This window comes from Centruroides sculpturatus, unplaced genomic scaffold, assembly GCF_000671375.1.
Source record: "Centruroides sculpturatus isolate CEXI.00-Female unplaced genomic scaffold, Cexi_2.0 scaffold216, whole genome shotgun sequence".
NCBI classification, from domain to species: Eukaryota; Metazoa; Arthropoda; class Arachnida; order Scorpiones; family Buthidae; genus Centruroides; species Centruroides sculpturatus.
The window spans coordinates 538,561-559,658 of NW_019386955.1; the positions used below are offsets into that span (position 1 = coordinate 538,561).

At 28.5% G+C, this 21,098-nt stretch overlaps 1 protein-coding gene across 1 annotated transcript in view; it reads left to right on the top strand.

The window, feature by feature from the left end:
* The first annotated feature begins 340 nt into the window (after window positions 1–340).
* The window catches only part of LOC111615967 (collagen alpha-1(I) chain-like), a 108,914-nt gene continuing 88,156 nt past the window's right edge, over window positions 341–21,098 (top strand). The window contains exon 1 of the mRNA XM_023357398.1: window positions 341–785. Within this exon, the coding sequence (XP_023213166.1) occupies window positions 707–785 (79 nt within the window). The 5' untranslated portion in view covers window positions 341–706. The remainder of the gene's footprint in view (window positions 786–21,098) is intronic.

Below are 21,098 nucleotides of genomic sequence, written 5' to 3' on the forward strand. Positions count from 1 at the left end.
AGATAGTGACATTTTCGATACAATAATTTTAGTTACAATTGTTTTTAAAAATTTTAGAAAGTTTAAAATTTCAACAATATTATAAATTACAATTATAAATTATTATAATTATGAAAGACAACAAATTTAAATTATTATACGCTTATATCAAAATTTTAATGATAATTTCGATGACTGAAACATTTGGATTTTTTAATGTTTTGTTTAACGGCTTTTAAATTTAAAATAAATTATTAATATTAAATATATTTTTCTAGTGTTTAAGATAATTTACTTACAAAAAGTTTGAAGCAAGTCGAAAATATTTTTAATGAGAGAAAAAAAGTCAAAATGTCTTTATGAATCTGTAAGTAATTTTTCCAACTTTATAATCTGGATTTCGTCGTCAACATAGAACAACAAAAGAAGGTCACCCATCTTGAAATCATCTTGAATCTCACAGCTGACGACAAGCGTCCACCCTCTCGTCGTTCAGGTCAACTGGATCGGATTACAGCTCTTCTTTTTCTTTTCTGGAACCAGACAGCGTAGGCGGATTAAAATCGCGAGGTTATTAGAAGCTACAAAAGTTGGTGATTCGTATAACTGAAGAGCAGTCGGATCTGCGTCCTTTCCATCCGTTCGTGTAACAAAATAATTCACTTGATCACTCGAATGGCATTTACATAAAGTGAAACAAGTTGGCATTTTTCATAAAGGACCCAAAATGGTCCATTGGACTCTTTCTCTATCTTTTTTATTCATCGTAGTTTCGGCACAAACTCCCGATCCTATTGATGATTTCGGTAAGTTTTCATTGTTTATCTAAGCATTTAAAAATGTTATTCAGTTAAATATAACTTCATCTATTATTTTGAAAAATGGATATTTTCACGCGGTTCTTTTCAATATGATACGATATGACGAATTGTTTTGATTTTTTTCGCAATTTTAATGGAAATTTAGCGATTTTCATAAAAATATTTGTCATTGAGTTATTCATAATCTTGTAAATATTAAAACATAAAATATTATATATATGTATTTTTCTACTATATGACTTTATTGTATAATTATTAGAAGGGCCTAAATAATATGCAGTATAACTGTACGTAAAAATAAACTAAGTGGCAAAACTCTGAATATTATGATAAATAAAAATATTTTATGTTTATTCATTTTACTATTTTTTTATTTTTTTTATCTTTGAAAGTGAAGAATGGTTATTATTACGTTTACTATAAGAAACCAGTTGTTACGATTAAATATTTATAATTTATTTATGTGTCTTATTTATTTTTCTTCGTTCACTTTTATAAATTTAAAATATTCAAAACTTAATTTCATTATTCCTAAAACTTCGTAAAACATTTTCATTTAGTTTAACTTTCAATTCAGATAGAGTTCACTGTTCGGTTAAAAGCCGTATTCATAAAAGTATAAAATGTAGGACGTGTTTTAGTCATTCCCNCGTTTAATCTGATATTTTATTTTGGGCACTTGTTTTGAGATACGTTTATAATGATCATAACAACAAATATTCAGATATAGCTTACTTATTATCTATATATTAACTTTACTTATTAGCTATAGCTTAATTAATATCTACATTATTCATAGATTTTAGGAAATTTGATTCAATGTTTAGTGTTCAATATAATTAGAGACAACACTAATCATACATACACGTTTTAAATTTCTATTAGTCCAAAGCTTAAAAAGTTCTATTATAATAATTATTTGGATGAATTTACGTTTGAAAATGAACATAATCCGTAAGTATTAAACAAATTATCATCACATTAAATTAACAATTTGTATGATATTACACATTTTTACATATTTGCATATTTAAATAAAACTATTTTATCTAAATAGTTTTTATTCTAAACTTTATCCATCAATTAAATGTATATACAAATGTAATTTATATATATTTTTTCAGGAATTGATAATCCTTATAATTTCAAAAATTTCGAAACAAATTAAGAATATCAACAATAAAGTCGACAAATTTTGAATTAGAAGCTTTAGAACACAAGGATATAAACATTACAGAATAATATGAAATTTTAAGTACAGGTAACCCCCGTATAACATGGTAGTTACATTCCAAAAAATTGCCGTGTTATGCGAATCCGTGTTATACGAAACAAAGAACTAGTACGAAAAGGAGGGTTAGGTTCCAAAACTTAAAAAACATGCTATTATATTTTCATAATTAAGATAAATATCTTTATTAAAATTTTCTTAAATGATTACATATTAATATAAATTAAACAATCTTTTCTTCGTCATCACTAAAAGCACTATTAACCGAGAGCATTTTCTTTTTGGCATCTTTTTTGATCCTTATCCTCTGAGTATNACAAATGTAATTTATATATATTTTTTCAGGAATTGATAATCCTTATAATTTCAAAAATTTCGAAACAAATTAAGAACTTCAACAATAAAGTCAACAAATTTTGAATTAGAAGCTTTAGAACACAAGGATATAAACATTACAGAATTGAATGAAATTTTTATTTTATTAATTTTTATATTAAAAAAATTGAAATGAAAGGCTAAAATAAAACATTTTATTTAAATAGTTTTAATCCTAAACTTTTGCCATCAATTAAACAAATATATTTTAATAGAATAGTAACAAACTAAATTTATAGTTTTAACCTCGTTAAAATTACAACAAAATTGGCCCTTGACCTAATTTGGTCGTTCTGCTTGGTAGTTCATTACTTCTTCAATGTTGATATCAATGGAATGAGTGTTAAGTTGGGCAGCTGGGTATCAACATAGTTTAATGTCCTCCATGATTTTCTTTTTCTCTGGCAAAAGAATGCCGCTCACTCAATAGACTTTAATAAATATAATTGCTTTGAAAGTTTTTGCAATTGTAATTCTAACTGCAAATTGTAAAAGTTGCGAATACTTTGAATATTTAATTTATTAATTACTTTTTTCATATTATTTCTTTCAAATTACCCTCATAATATGATGATACAAATTAAAATTACAAATTTTTAAATAGTTTTTTTTTTATCTCCCACAAGATCTGCTGTAGAAATTTTAGGAGTTTAAGGGTATAAATGTGGAAAAATTAGATTTTGAATATTTTCATAGTTTTTTGCGATTTTTTATGGGCAAGTGCCTCGAATTTGATGGGTTTTTTTAGTGAATTTTGAAATCTCCCAGAAAGTTTGTCCTAGAAATTTTAAAGTTTTAAAAATTTGAATTAAAAAAATACTGCCGATTTTGAGGTTACAGTGCTTTATTTTAAACCTTTCAAAATTGGGAGATTTTGTGGAGGTTTACAATTTAAAGTTTTTTCCCCCTTGGTTTTGTGAGGTCGAGTATGGTTTTGTTTTTGCTATCTCCCACAAAATCTGTCCTGAAAATTTTTATGAGTTTCGAAATATTGAGATTTTTGGGAGATTTAAAACTTCGAATGATTTTGGTAGATTTTGAGAGGATTTTTTATGGTTTTTGGTGTTTTTGTTATCTCCTACAACAGGGGTGGCGAACCTATGGCACGCGTGCCCAAAGTGGCACGTAAGGAGAAATCATCTGGCACGTAACGTATCGTGCGATTTTGATTTATCGTTTGTCTTTTTCAATCATTGTTTCATTTATTCTAATTAAAGCATTTTCGTTTAATTTATTTAAATATCGTTATTCGAAGTTTAAAACTTTGGCACGCATAAACATCTTTAAAGCTAACAAGTAAGTATGCTTACAGTATGGAAGCGGGCTCAAAAAGGTTCGCCACCCCTGTCCTACAAGATCTGTCCCAGAAGTAATATTTTATGGACATATCTTACTAATAAAAANACCAAACGTCTATGACTAAAAAACTAGATTTATATAATTGAAACTGTTAGGGAGAAAAGATATATAATGGATTTTGATCATACACTCTTCAGAATTTAGAACCAAACATATTTGATACAGTAAAGCGGTAAAATTTTGGGAAAGCAAAATTCTGATTTAAATAAATGATTTCTAAAAAATTATTGTTAAGTATTAAAATAAAAACCGCTAAACAGATGCACATGATTTCATTAAACCCATTAAAAATAAGCAGACGCTTTCTATATATATCCGTGACAAAAATTTAATAGTTTATCTAAGCTGTTAAATTTTTTCAAGCAATTTAATAAGTATTGGCTGATCTCTATGTTTTCAAAATGGCTCAAACTATTTACTCTAATAATTTTATTTCAAATTATTAATAATCAACTAGATATTTCTATATATAATAGATAGCTGAGATTATTTATATTATCTTCTAATACAAGAATAACCAAGGATTAAGACTATTTTAACTAAAAATTTGATATACACTCATTCTTAATGAAAAAAAGTCTGAATAAATTAACAATCCCTGGTTTCGGTTCATATTTAATGTATATTCCAATTTAAGTAAATATATTACTTTAAACTCTTTTGTTTATGGAATGAAAAGATGAATTTATATACGAAGATTGAATTTGGAAGAATTTAGTACTTTTTCTTAATTTTCTTGTCTTTTAGTCTAGATTGCAATGCTAATGATAATCTTTTACAAGAATATTTTGGATTGATGCGATCATTAATCATTTTCATATATTTTATGTAAAAATTCTGATATCTACAAACATTGTAATCTGATTGTTAAATATTTTATTCTTTACCGTTAATATTGTTAGAATTTTTCTGTAGCTTTAATCTGGCAAAGGTCCCTAATCTTATATTACATTGTCCGAATAGACTACTTGAAATTACATATTTATAGATCGAAAATTATTCATTCAGATTATCGTTTCACACAGTTTTAACATCCGTGTACTTCTTTTAATTTTCGTAAGTGTCGAGTAAACCTTGTAAAAAAAAAATCGTGAAAATTACTCAATTAAGCACTTATCATAACTTGATTAGGAGAATTCATGCAAAATATATAATTTATCGAGAAATATATACATTTAAAATAATTCGTTGCCGCAGTATCTTCTCTTAATAATGTTTCTATGCGCCAATGGTATACCAGTATAGCCGAAAATTGCCACACGCCCCTTTGAAGACCTTTTGCGTACCGCACTGCTAAATATCGATTTATGTCATTTTCCGATCTCTTGGACATTATTATTCTAATTCAAAAAATAGACAACCAGAAATAGCGGATTATTTCCGTGATGCAGAAAAGATATAAATAAAAGATTCAACTTTAAAGTTTTTATTAAATAGTTTCATACTGCAATGCATAAAATAATTAATTTAATTTTATTATTATTTCTATTTTTTTCGCTTAATAATTTTTCAAACTAATAAGTAATTTATTAAATAATTTCATAAGATTATTTTTTTAGAATTTTTCCATTTGTAAAAAATATATTTTTATTATCCTAATTCCTAAGAAAAATCTCCCATTAATCTAAAACTTAAGCGATTAAGCTTATGTGTTAGTAGGAAAATAGCATTTAACAGTTTCTATGACTTCGAACAGGACAGATTTTCATTGAGAATATGATAAAGACACGGTGACACTATTCATTAGTGATAGTGTCAAACTAGTCAATATTGTCGATCACACAGTATAATGACACAATGAATGTTAACAGATAATTAACAATAAATATCAAAACAGATTATCAGTAAAATATTTAATCGATACATTTAAAACTAAATATTAAAATAAAAATTTTGTAAATTTCATAAAATATTAAATTTACTAACAAACTAGCAAACTTTTAAGAAATTAAGAATTGGCATGGAATATTCATCTTCACTCATCGATGAATGTAGCTAATAGTAATTTCTAGAGATGTTAGAAAAGACTTTTTATTACATATTTGGAATTGAAATTAGTCACTTAATGAACTGTTTATTTGTTTAAGATGCTTCGTTCTTTTAACACATCTGAATAAAGACAGGCTTTCTGGCAGGAATGGTTTTAAAAGGAAGTGGCAAATTAAATGCACAGTATCACACATGTATTTTATGAGGTGTAGGTGTATATTAATGTATTCCATATGGAAATTCTTTTCAAGTGTTATTGACATTCTCCGAATGTCGAAAGTACTTTCATGTTTTTATAGTCAAATATAATTTTTACAGAATGTTAAATTTAAAGTAGTTATTATACAATACAATTCTTATATATTCAGTTAAAAACATTAAATGAGAACACGTAAAGTAAATTTTACGAAAGCTTTCTATATTCGCTATATTTATTTGAATTTTTATAATTTAAAAAATAATAATGCGGAACATAACAAAATATAAATTAGCATTCAAACTAACAAACTAGCAAACTTTTCAATGACTATTCAAAAATTTATCTGCAAGTTCAGTGTTTGCAGCACAGTTAAGTGTGCTTCGAAAAAATGATCAAATTAACTTTATGGTTTCACTTACAATATCTATTGCTCAATGTAAAAAATGAGAACAAAATTTATTTTCTTATTGCTAAATAAAATATATATAATTATCTTATAATATATTATTTTTATTATAAAAAAGAGACAAACTAAAGATACATATCTTTAATATTTGCCCTTTTCCGTAATAAAAATAAATATCCATATAAATTTCCGTAAATAATTACATTTACTAACCGTTAATAAAAATTTCAGTGCTTATATACAGGGCTATAGTGAGTTCGTATGAGATCCAGAATAGAGAGAGTATATTGATCTATTTAATACGGTATATATCGTATAGCCTAATTCTTCGTATTTTATTCTCAAATACTATTAATATTTTAGAAAATAAATGATTAAGTATATAAGATATAAGTACATAAGCTTATAATAATGACTTTTGTAGCCTATAAGGCTCACCTCCCTTAGTTGTATGTTGACCATTTTCAATCATAACATTTGACTATGGATTGTATTGCATACTCAGGAACCATAACTTACTAAACTTACCTCAGAGAGTCATAAAAATTTAATTATTTTTAATATTTTTATTTGTTGTTGTTTTCTTTTTAAGTGCTAATGAGTTCTCTTTTTTACTGTTAAAGAGATGATAATCATAAACCAATAATGATTGTACTTTTTTATTCAAAATAAATAAGTCCTGGCACTCTTTGGCCTACCTAGGCCCTTGTACCACAAAAATCCCAAATCCAATTCAATCCAATCAAAATAAATAAAACACACACAAAATATACTATGACCGACTTATAATCACAGACAAAACAATCCATGACCAGAATAGACTAGACATCACATTCATTGAGAAACTAAACAAAATCACATACGTTATAGCCTTCCGAACACCTATAACATGCAAAATATATATCCTGAAAAAATTTGTAAATACTAAAACTCGCCCATAAAATAAAGCGCATGTGAAGAATAGATAAAGTACTTATTCACTTATTGTGACAGTAGTCGGGGAGAGTAGGGGAATGGGGCCCACGTAAGGTATTTTGCATATTTTTAAGAAAACTTAAGAATATTGTGAGAAGTTATTTTAATAGTGCAAACAGTGTACTCTAAGAAATAAAGTGCATGTGTCAAAACTTGAGTATTCCTCTCCATATTGTTTTAATTATAAAAAACAAAAAGAATGCAATTGAGCCCCATGTGGGGGTAATGGGAACCATCATATAAAAACATTGAAAAAAGACTGAAACGTTGAAAATATTTGTTCAAAAACTAGAAAACTTAAGTTTTTGCATATGAATTATTAATTTTTTATATATGTACTGTTTTCAAAATAGTTTGCGTGTTTAATGATAAGTTCAAGCACTTTAAATTAAAAACTTTAATCACTCAATAATCACAAATATAATCACTGGAGAATCTATATCACAATTCTTTGTTTCTACCAAATTATCCACAGATGATTCAGGTATTATTAGCATTATTTGCATCTATGTCATCGTCTTTATTATCATTTGACTCTCATTGAACCCCAGTACCCCTTCTTCACGCCATTTTACGTTTTTAACCGTGACTAGACANTTCAAAAACTAGAAAACTTAAGTTTTTGCATATGAATTATTAATTTTTTATATATGTACTGTTTTCAAAATAGTTTGCGTGTTTAATGATAAGTTCAAGCACTTTAAATTAAAAACTTTAATCACTCAATAATCACAAATATAATCACTGGAGAATCTATATCACAATTCTTTGTTTCTACCAAATTATCCACAGATGATTCAGGTATTATTAGCATTATTTGCATCTATGTCATCGTCTTTATTATCATTTGACTCTCATTGAACCCCAGTACCCCTTCTTCACGCCATTTTACGTTTTTAACCGTGACTAGACACAAAGGGATAAAGTGAAATCTTTTCTTCATATGTATTTTAATAGTTTAGGGAATAGTTAGCATTAATATATATTATTGAAACAATAAGTTGTATACAAGGGTACATACAGTCGAACAAATGATAATGTTCCAATTAGAAGAAAGATGCACAAAACTGTTTTTTTCCTCACACAATCAAGCATGTGCACAGAACAACCACCATATTCAGAATTCTAAGTTGGATCTGCTGCTGCTAGATGCAAGCATCCGTTGGGATTGAAAATTCTGAACCGTTTAGCCAAAAAACAGATGGGACCCATTACCCTACTTTCCCCCTCCTTTCTTGAACAGGTCTCATACTACGTACTAGAAACATTAGGGCGTCACAACAATACATATCATCATCTATACTAATATTATAAAGAGGTAATGTTTGTATGTATGTATGTGGCCGAGTGGACTCCGTCTCCACTTGTTAGTGGTGACCAGACCCTAAACACCGGTATGTAGATGCGTTTTTGATAGCGTTTTAATAGGGTACATCAACAGAATGTACACTAAGAAGAAATTTTTCGATATTCCCCCACGGGGAGAGGGACAGAATTAAGGCTTACCGTGAAGAACTTGACTTCTATTATATTATTTTAGATGCGGGTTTTTGCGTTTTTGATTGCGTTTTAATAGGGTACGTCAAAAGAATGTACACTAAGAAGAAATTTTTCGTAAAATTTCCCCCCCCCGCAGGGGAAGTGTTATACATTTATAATAGATACATTTTGAGCCACAACAACGCGTGGCGGGGTCTGCTAGTATTATAGAAAGCTGCTATACTAAATGTGTGCCAATTAGTCAGGAAATTCTAAAAACAGAGCCTACATACAAGAACAGCACGTAAACAAAACAGTGATTTTACAGGTATTTTCTGTTGCCTTAATCCAGTGTTCCGCAACCTTTTTCTTCTTGCGGCACACCTATGACTCAACACGGCACACCAAAATGTTATTTTCCTCAAAAACGTATGATATGATACTATTAATAGAATTACACAATGCCACGAACCTATTATTATTATTATTATTATTAAACAGACCAACACCTATGAGCAAATTTATTTTACATTTAATTTCTTAGAATATATAAAAATGCGTGGCTTGTAATAAAGAATAAACAAACATCGTCTTATTTCATCAGTGCTACGGCAGAGAATGAAATACATGCATAAAAAACACAGCAACTGTGATTAAAATATATAAATAAAACTTGAAATTAATAGAATATGTAAAAGTTTACGTCACATCTTCACCTTTGTGACAGCACACCGGTCGCGGAATACTGCCTTAATCTTGATTTGACATGGCAATAGACACTAGTATGAGCCGAGTAGGGTTCACTCCACCAGCATCACAATAATAATGAAGTGGGTTAGAGTGGTTTGGTTTGGAGTTTTGTTTAGAGAATTCAAATAATTTTGTAAATGAAACTCCATAGAAATACCAGTGATAACGCATGTTTCTATGTAGTTTGATTACCAAAATTGCATATTTCACTAAATTAATGGAGAAAAATAGCAGGTACTAGAATAACAAAAATGCACAACGGGAAAGAAATAAAAGTCTAAAGCTAGTTATTCTTGCAGCTATCTGAGTCCATCCAAGCAACATGACATCAAATATGCGACAACCCCCGAAACACTAACAGCTAAGACGTCAGTCTACCGTCCTGGGCAACTTGGAATCGAATCCAGCCGAGCAACTTCCAGGAATTTTCTATGTACAGTCAGTCCTGGATATCTTGAACCCAATCCCTCATCACCCAGCTGTGTGGTTTAATCGAACTCATGATGAATATGATTAAGAGGCCTCTTAACGTCCCCATAGCGGAAAGGGTTAAAAATAAAAAATAAAAATAATCAACGTGAAAAATTCAAAAGAAATCACATAATAATGAGAAATTCAGAAAGATTCAAAAGAAAAAAATTAAAATAAAACTTACTAATAGAACATCATCAAGCAGATCAATACAAAAGCTATTCTGTCATACGGTACAGAATTGCTGGAATTATTGATTAGATACTAGCAGAATTACATGCATCGGATCGTTAATCAAAGAAAATAATGACTGTTAATCATACCTTGCATTCTTGCAGTGATATGGATCAGGCATACAGTATTTGTCTTGAGCTGAAGAAGACGCAGGAAATAGGCTAAGAATAACACTAAAAAAAAAAAAAAAGGAACCGGCGCTGCAGTTATTATATATTCAGAACAATTAAGAAGAATTGATTCAGGAAATTAGCAATGAAGGTTTAATAATAAATTCTTTCGTTTTTATCAATTATTAGTTACATAAACGCGGTTGCTAAATTGCGACTCGCGATACACAAGCAGTTCTTCTATACTCTTACAATGGCTCCTGTATACTTATACATTTTTTTCTTTTTATAAACTTTGTTCATACCACTTATATTTTATGTAATCAGGGGCGGATCTACATAGGGACTAATAGGGCTTAAGCTCTAGGCACCCAAGTGTCAAGGGCCCACAAAAATTGAATTATTATCATAAATTTTTAATATTTTTTCATTAACAATGAGCATTTATCATATAGTAGAAAATAGTTACTATTAATAATATTATAATAACGATAATTTATAGTATTATTTGTATTCAGTACCATAACTAGCCATTCCTGTGTCTTGTGCAAGAATTTGCATTTAGGCCCCTTAATTAATTAGGTTTGGGAAAATAATAAAACAAATACTGTACATACATTTTGGGCCCCCTTCCAAGTGGACCCTGTGCGGGTGAACCTGTTGCACCTGCCTAGTTACGGCCCTGTTTGTATTAACAAAAAATGGGGCCCCATTGGACTTCAATAAACCCCAGGCCCCGAAAAACCTAGATTCGCCCCTGCATGTAATAATATTTTTGTAAGTTTGCTGACTATTATATAGTGTGATATATACACAGATTGCAACTTATCCTTGAATAGGCAACTAAAAGCTGAGGGCACGTTGGTATGAATGGAAATTTAAACAGTTACTGTCCCAACTACAAACCCATAAACTTTTTATCAGTAATGAAGAAGAAACGTTGATATGTATTTAGGTAAAAGGGAAAAATAATTTGTAATTAATTTACTTTCTCAAAGTTTTTTACAAGCTATTCCTACAAACCTATCCAAACGTATGCGTTCTTAACCTAACTTAACAATGATATTTGTTTAGAACAGTGATAAGCTATAGTATTTTAACTATATATATATATATATATAGGAACGGGTATTTTATATAGTGTATAAAATACCCTAAAAATGCGGCTGCGGCTCTCATATATTTCTTTTAAACGACACATGTCTCCTGTCGTGATAAGGTGTTACATAAGATGGAAACATGCCTCGAAGCAAGTGACAAAGTAAAGCAAACCACGGTCAATATATCAATTATGTTAAAGAAAATATTGATAAAATTGCAAAATAACGGAGCACAACGAAAAACCTCTGAGAGTGAAGAGTCAAACTAATAGACAGATGGCATGTAATATTCCTGATATAGGCTAACTAAAGCAGTAAAGAAAAAATATTATTAATCGTCTAGACATTACAATACCAGAAGACACAAGATTGAATGATAAAAAAATATAAATTATGACAAATATAAGGATTTACAAATCGAAATGGAATGATTGTGACAAAAGAAAGTATCGTGGATAACAATAGTGAGAGGTATTTTCGAATATAAGCAAGATTAATTAAAATGCTTAGAATATCTGGGAACCTTTGCACGTTATATAAATTGACAGAATCACAATCTACCAAATTCAAAACGTGGCACTTATTAGAACAGCTGGTGCATTACATCGACATCTTTATCTATTTCAGACTCTTGGGAAAAGCATCAATATTAATAACATGATGGACTGTGTTTGTTGAATAATAATAAAGAAAATTTAAAGACATGATACAATTTAAAATTTATATATAAATTATTCTAGAGCTCAGTCAATAAATGTGATTACATAGTAACTAATTCATGAAATGAAAAAGTGTTCAGCTTGCTATTTTTTACGTAAATCGTCGTTAACTCTTCTGCAGATATTTTTTACTCTGCATTAAATTTTAGAACGAAAACAGTGAAAGTATAACAAAAGAAGCCATTATGTTTTCATTAAAATTGTATGTCTAAAGGTCTTTTTTAAATATTTTAAAGACCTAATGCATGAGTAATATTTAAATATTGAAACATCAAAATGTTTAAAATAATAAAGTGGAGTATCCAATTATGTAAGAAATGCTATCATAAATTTTAAAATATTTCTATAAAAAGTTATCTATTAATTTAATGGAAGCATCAGTAATCAAATTTTATTTTTAGATTTTGAATATTTTATGAATTTATTTTCTTTCTGATACCTCTAGTAGATGTTTTATTTAAATTAATTGAAACGTGAGTCTTTTTCGATATAAAAATATATCTTCATTTAATTATCTATAATTAATTGAAAGTTCTTAACAAAATCCATTAACACTTCGAGATGACAGGTTGATTTGACGAAAATTTTCTCTTCATTTATAATGTATTCGAAACAAGTGCAACGAAGGTTCTGTTAAATCTTCAATCAATAAATTTATTAGCGTGACGTTAAGATTTTAAGGTTTCACGTGCTGACTGATAGACTTAACTTAGATTGATTATAAATAAATAAAAAAATATATATATTTAAAGAGTGTATATATGTATACCCTTATTTTCTCAGTTTAATTTTCGTAATTTTTTAAAACAATCTTTTCAACTTTGATAATTGATTAATATACCAGTTAATGTTAGGGGAAATACGGACAAAATGACATACGGTTTTATTTTAGGTTCATAACTCTTTATTGGTAAATCACAGCACTGTCATATTCTACACCAATTATCTTTGGTTTTTTACCTATGAAATATACTAAACATTTACAATATTAAAATAATAGAAAAAAATATTGCTAGTTTAATCGAGATCATCCACTATGGACAAAATGACATATACTATGGACAAAATGACATACACGTAAAAACTATAAAATTACTGACAAAGTTTACAAATGAAACGCTTGGCTCTTTTAGAAACGTCAGCGCAAGAAGCATGAGCCCAACGGAAACAATTTAAGCACCGTAACCAGTCTTCTCCAGGCTTAGATCGGAAAGAATGATCATCGCAACATATGCATGGACAGTCTTCTTCATCATCATGAGAGTTATTAGGAAAATTTTCTTTTTCAAGTAACTTTTTAGTAATGTTTCGTCTCCTTTCCTCTGGCGGAGCTTTGGACTCATTTTTTGATTTAATTGCCTTCATATTAGGAGTAAAAGTTAAAACTAGAGTTTTGTCGAGTCACGTGATTCGTTGCAAGTTTTTTGTTATGTGAAATATAATAAGTTTGTAAATAATATGTAAGAAAGGAAATAAAGTTTTATACTAAAATTTCTTTTAAACAATAATGAAAGACTTTGTTTGGAAGCCATTTTTTATAATTAATAAAACGTTAAGAGATTAAGGTAAGTTCCTTGACTAAGCTCTTATGGACTAAATGACAGGCAGTGGTGATATTCGAAATATTTGACAAAGGGTTCGCTAACAGAAAATTTTTCCTTAACAATTTTTTTTCGCTCAAATGGTGTATTAGCAACATTAGCACGAAAACTGACCTTAAGATGCCCATATAAATAAAAAAAGATATATATTATACGCGGTGATAAAACTGACATAACTACGCGGTAAGTCACGAACACTGACAAACAAAATGGAAGTTTTGGTTAGAAATAAATACAATACTTTTTCTTGCGATATATCTAATAATAGACACATGTCATCGTCTCTCGAAATACAATAACTTTTTTATTTTGCTGTCGATAGCCCGACACGTGTTCCGCAGCCATCTTGTATTTTCTCGCGCTCGTGGGATTGTGGGATCTCTCTTATGACTGGATCTAGGGCACGTTCGTAAAGTCAAACGAGTTAAACGAGAATGACGTCATCGTTATTCTTATTTCGTTAGACTTTTCGAACGATTCGTTTAGAACTAAATGGCTGTTTCTAAAATCGAAAATACGAATGTTGCTAGTACAGCCTTTCGTTAGAGTTTCGTTCGAAACGTAATCATCGCAGAGCATGCGCACTGAGCGAGACTACTACTATTCGAACGATTCGTTACTAACGCGATTAACTCGTTTCACTTTACGAACGTACCCCTAGTTTCAAGAACTCTCTAGAGTCGATCGCGATTGAACCTCGTTTCAGTCGAGATTGAAACGGTCGAGGGAGGTCGCGCCAAAGCGGACGGGGTATAAAGCTTTAGTTTAGTATAATACGTATATCAAAAAACACAACACCTTAATTTGTTTTTTTTTTATTTACATACTGCTGAGTAAGTGTACCTCAGTTATAAAACGTATATTTTAATATATTTTTTAAAAGAAACAAAACCACTGAGAAATGTTACGTGTGTTTAACAAAGTTCAGAAAACTTTGAAAATGTTAACAACGGGTTCGGCCGAACCTGTGCGAACCCGCTGAATATCACCACTGATGACAAGTATGTCATTATGTCCGTTGCCTATGTATGTCGTTTTGTCCATATAACGTTATAAAAAAACAAAATTATAAAATAAATACAAAGATGTTATTTTTAATGGAAAAAGTTATTTAAGTGCAACAACAAATTCTTGATAGTTGAAATAAATGCTACACAAGTAGATAAAATAGTGAAAAACTTACCATCTATACAAAAAACTTGTTGCGAGGAAAAAACTCATACCGTATCATTTTTTGTCGTCGGCCATGACACCCGGGCCAATGAGAGGAGTGCGTTCACATTTTGACAGGTTAGTAAAAGCCGCTCGTATAACATGGTGTCATGGTCAGTTGTGCGCTTGAGACCGCCAAATTCAAATTATGGTGCCTATGTCATTTTGTACGTATATGTCATTTTGTCCGTATTTCCCTACATTTATAAATAATATTTGAACATTATTTTTATAATATTTCGAATAATTTAATTTTATGTATTTAATTTAAAAAGAAAACGAAAAATTATATACGCTATTTATTAGAAATATTACAAATTTAATTCATGAACTTCCACAAAAGACGGATAGCGCTGTAATAAGTTAAAATAAATAAATAAACAAACAAATCGTTGGGAAATCTACTGCACATCTAACCGTTTAATTACTGTATCGAAAATGCTGTGTCTATGCAGTTCCGGTTATTGAGGGAAAGACGCTTTCCCAAACTCGACCTGTGACCGATTAAGATAACAGAGACGTAATCTTTGTCACGAACGTCTAGACCAGTGATTCCCAACCGGTGAGGCGCGAGCCAGTGAGTACAATAGTATTCAATATACGAATGACGAGGGGACGGCATGACGTTGGGTTTACTAATTTTGATCAAACTCGGTGAGGATATAGTGCGTCCCCCCCAGACTGACAAGTGCCAAGAAGCAAGGCGCCAACATCAAAATTAAAAGAGAAAATTAAAGTTGAAAATTGCACAATTACTTAAACAATTTCTTTTTCGTTACTATTGTACTATGGTTTTTGTTGAATGAATGAAGAACTCAGGAAAAGTTTATGGTTTCTTGGAACCGTAAGCTTAATTCAATAATAAGACAGAAGTTTAATAACTTATCGTCATACATATTAATGTATGACGATAAGTGATGCTTGATAACCTAACAAAATTGGTGTTCTCTAACAGGTAAAGAGTATTGTTCGGCTTTTTTACAACCTGCCACCTTTCCCATTCCTATTTTCATTGTTTTTATTTGATGCCTTCGGTCAAAATTCGTTCTCTGAAAGAGTATTTGAACCGATTCTTTTAGTTTTAAAATATTTCGTATTGTAATTAATTCTTTCAGAATATTGAAGGCGGTACTTTACGTTTTAATGAACTAATGCTCGTCAGGGTCTAGACCAGTGACAAGAGTCTAGCTCTCTGGTAAACATTAGTTCTAAATTATGCCGTTAGGGCGAACAGCGCCAATTGCAGCAACTGGATGCTTGTTTCTTCGTCCACTCCATGTAATGCATTATATTTTTCCTATTTAGTTTTTATAAATGTCGCTAGATGGCGTCCGTTCGTTCTTAGACTTCTGTTTTCTGTTGTAGTAATAAGTTAGTGATTTTTTTAACAGTGTTAAACAGAAGAATTATATATTTGTATATATGTAATTCAAACAATATACTATGGAATGTTTTATATTAGTTCTTTAGATTTTATTATATAAGTTATACAAATATATGTATGTATGTTTTTTTAAATTTACATTATCAGATAAAAAGATATCACTTTTAGCCAATGATGAAGTCTTCCTCCATATCTAATTTATAATTCAGTGTGACATGCAGCTAAATAAACTGTGTTGACTTTTTACTAGGGAAGTTTCGACGCTTGATGACGACGTTACTGCTTCTTGAAAGGATATGTGTTTGCAGTTATTCATCTGCAAAGTAAGCAGAATTTATCGGCTATCGCTGGAACAATCTGATATATGCAGATGTTAATCCATTGTTATTTAACAATGGAGCTGCCAACGCAATACCTAGTATAATAAAATTTACGGCATGATTCAAGCCCAAATGATATGCTTGGGATCTTAACAGAGCTGTATGGCATACCCATAGGAGCAAAAAAGTTAAAGGAACCATACATCTGCAAGCGACTCTTCGCGAGATATAGCTCTCCCAAAACTACTCTGTGACATATTCCTATGCTTTTTTCTTTTTGAATCAGCATTATCAGGATGTCAACATCAAGTGCCAAAACTTGCCTATTGTTTAATTGTGTTTTTAGGAGATGATTTCAAGAAACATTGAGAAATGAGGCTTATCTAGTACTACTAAAACAATAAGTTTGCTGGCTGGGTTGTGATGTCATAAACTGGAGGCAATTTGTGTTAGTACTATTTATTTAGGATTCCTATATTTAAAAATTTTTGTTAAATTTCAGGAAATTTTCAAGATTTTTGTATTTAGAAAGTTAAAAACATCCAGGATATCATACATAAAAATTTTATGGGTAACTTTAACTGACTACAGTTAAAATTATCTTTTTTATGTTTTTTAATAGAATTTTTGTTTTTTTTAAACTTAAAAATAACTTAATATTTGTTTAAACATTATACGATACAATATTGTAGATATCATTATTTTGAAAAATAAATTATATATGTATAATAATTTTATTTAAGCAAAATAAAACTTCACTGAGAATTGAAAGCACTCTGCAAGAAGATAAAATAAATATTAAAATTTTGATAGTTTTTACAATATTTTATATAAACGTTTTGATTCAAGAAAAATATTCAATATTAGGTTGTAAGTTTTAACTATTTTACAATAATAAATTGTTACTTTTTACACAAAATATTACATCAAAACTTTTAAACATAATTTATGCATTAACATTTTATTACTGAACTTTACTGACTTTATTTCCTTCACATAACTTATATCTAATTTTTGGTCCAGCACTGATTCTTTAAAAATATGTAATTTTTACAAGGCAAAAATCAGTGAATAATACAGTTTAATTAAAGATATTACACATTTAAAAAATTTTTGGATTTATTTATTTTTTGTAGTTTTCATTTTTCTTTTATATGCATAATTCTGTATAGTTTCAATTTTCATGGAGTTTAAAATACAGTTCACAAATCTAAAATATTATTATTTAACATTAAAAATATTATGGCAAACCATATAAGTTAATAACAATATTTATATAACATCTAAATATTGATAATATTTATTTAATATCTATTGTTATTAACATTATAATGTGAACTGCTAGGTCAGAATTATTGTAAAATATTTACCATAACATTTTTTGTAACAGTAACATTTTCTTTGGAATTTCTTGAATCCATTTGTTTAACTTTAGTTAAAGTAAACTTCATCTTTGGGAAATTTGAAGATGTACTTTGTTAGTATATTTTCCAGAACAAGCTGGAACTGAACATTTATATGGAATTATTTATAAATTATAAACAAAGTTATTGGAATTCTCTATCAAATTTCTTTTTTCCTTTATTTTCTAAATTTCTTATAGGCTTAAAATATAATAATTTATTGATGTATTACATTTAAAACAAATATTCTATTATTAAACTTTTTTTTACCTTTACCAGAATATGTATAGATTCAGAAAAAATTAAATGTATTCATGAAAACTAATGATAAACTGAATCAAAAAAATTTATGTAGATTTAGTTATGTTTAGTTTTTCAACATTTAATTCAAAATATCCATACTTAACATTTGAACATTTTGAAATATTTTAGAAGGATAAGTTTTTAATGATAAGGAATGGTTGTCAATGTGTATTCTTGGCCATACTATAAATATGATTGAAAACTGAAAAATTAATCTGTTTATTGTTAAATAAACTTTTAAAAAATTAATTATAACTATATACTTTTTTAACTGGTTTATAATATTTTTATGTGAAATGATGTTAAAACAATTGCTCTTAATGGAATTTAGTAATGAAATTCTGATTAAATATAGGCTGTAGATAATTGAGAATAAATTATCACCTTCAAATTTCCAACAAAATCTGTTTAATTTAATTTAGACTAGTGTCCTTTAATGGCCTTCAAACTAAAATAACAATATTTAAAAAACAAGAAAGGACTGGAAAAAATGTTAGTCTACATTAAATTAAACAGATATTGCTGGAAATTTAAAAGTGATAATTTATTCTCAAGGATACATTCCAGTTACGTATGATTTATTACCTGTAGATTAAGAATAACTTATTTATATATGATGTAGTCAATTACACTGCCAGTTTCTTATGAATTAAACAGATTTTGTAGTTGTCTATGTCCCTATTAGTTTAATACTGATTTCTTAAATGATATAGTTCAATTTCATTCTTACTTTCATGATTAAAAATATCATCATGAAGATATTGTGGTAAGTTTAATATGTTTTGAATGATGGAAGTAAGAATTATATGTAAGAGTAATAAAAAACAGAATAAGTAGGAAAAGATGAAATATATTTTTTCATTAAATTGTTTCTTTTAAACTAATAAAAAAAATTATACCAAGATGAAATTAATGTTTCTGGTAAGCAGTACAGAATAAAAATAATTTTAACCTTGTCATTTTTGATATTAATGATAATGTTTTCTCTAATATTTATGTATAGACAGAAAGATATATTATAAATATTTTTATTATTTTAATATATCATATAATACATATTTCTTAAGTTTGTTGGACAATATTTTGTTTGCTGGAAGTTATCAGCATCCTATTAAAATTATAGGTCATCATTTTATGAAAGAAAAATAAAAAAAAAAACAATGGAATCAAAAACTTCAAAACTTTCTTGCAATGATGAATGATTTGTGTAAATTGAAAATTTTAAATTAAAGAAAATTGGAACAGTATCCTAAAACAATGTTTAAAATTGTTGTTATATTTTTTTTATAAGAAAAACTAAAAATGCTGATATAAGATTCATTGCCAAAATAAGAGTCTACATTGATATATGCATAGGACACATGATCAATGTCTTTTAGTATTCTACATGACATTGATCATGTGTCTTTAACAAACTAATTTCTAAAACTTAATAAATACATAAATATACAGATTATAAGGTTTATTCAAGTGAGTAGTGGAAAGACCTGTAAAAAATTATTCTGTTTTGGGCATGTCTAACCTAACCAGAAGTAATGCAGCAGAATATCTTAGCAAAACACACACTTGGATCTTTTGGTTTCTTTTGATTTTTTCACTAGCCAGGACCTGTTAAATATTTGATTTGATCATAATGTGACAATTTTTCATATTACTTTTTGAATATCTCACTGAATACAATATTCTTAGTAGAAAACTTATTTCCACCCATTTCTGTGAATACAGTATTCTAATATTTTTAAAAAAGAACACTCTGGACAGAGCTACTTCACAAAGTATGTTCACACATTGTCATGCCTGCACATTGTATCAGTTTGATTGCTTCCTTTCTATGATATAAGTATTATTTGTGTAGACAGGGACTAAAACGCTAGTAGATGTTGATAGCTTGTGGGCAGAGATAAAATCTTGAGAATTTCATATACAATATTGAAATTGGTTTAACTATTTTTACTTCTCTTTAGATCTTTAATGTTTGATACATATAACAATTAATATTTTTATAATTTTTATGATTGAAAGACAAATTATGCTATAAAAAATTAAATATAGGAACTGTTCTACTCTCAGCACCGGGGTGAAATCAATGTTGCACTAGCTTTATCATTTGTCAACAGAGATATACAGTATATACACGCCAAGCGCCGGCCACAGGTTCCAGATAGTGCAACATTGATTATAAAAAATTATTTTGTTGATCACAAAAGTGCTCATAAACAGTTATAATTTATATTTTTTTATTATTGCTTGAATGGTTGTTGAATTTTTTGATTAAACTCAGTTTTAATGGTAGTGATTTTTGTTGCTAGTACAAGTATTTGAATTTCTGTTTAGCTTTTTTTCAAATACATCTTATAAAGAAAACTGCTTTTTAATGATAATAGGATTACAAAGAAGCATGTTTTATAAGAAGCTTTATAATCTAATATTATGATTAATTTACAAAGAAGGATTATTTTGTAAGAATATAACTGGAAAAAAACAAAAAATAGACTATAATAATTACATTTATTTTACAAGTCATGTATTTGCAAAAAACACTCATTACAGAATTCCATTACACTAAAAAGTCTTGTTAAGATTTTAATGTAAATGTTATATGTAAGGATAGTATTTTAGGGATCTATAAAAATGGGGTGCAGAGTGCTAAAAAGCAAAAATGGTGTAAAAAAAGTGGT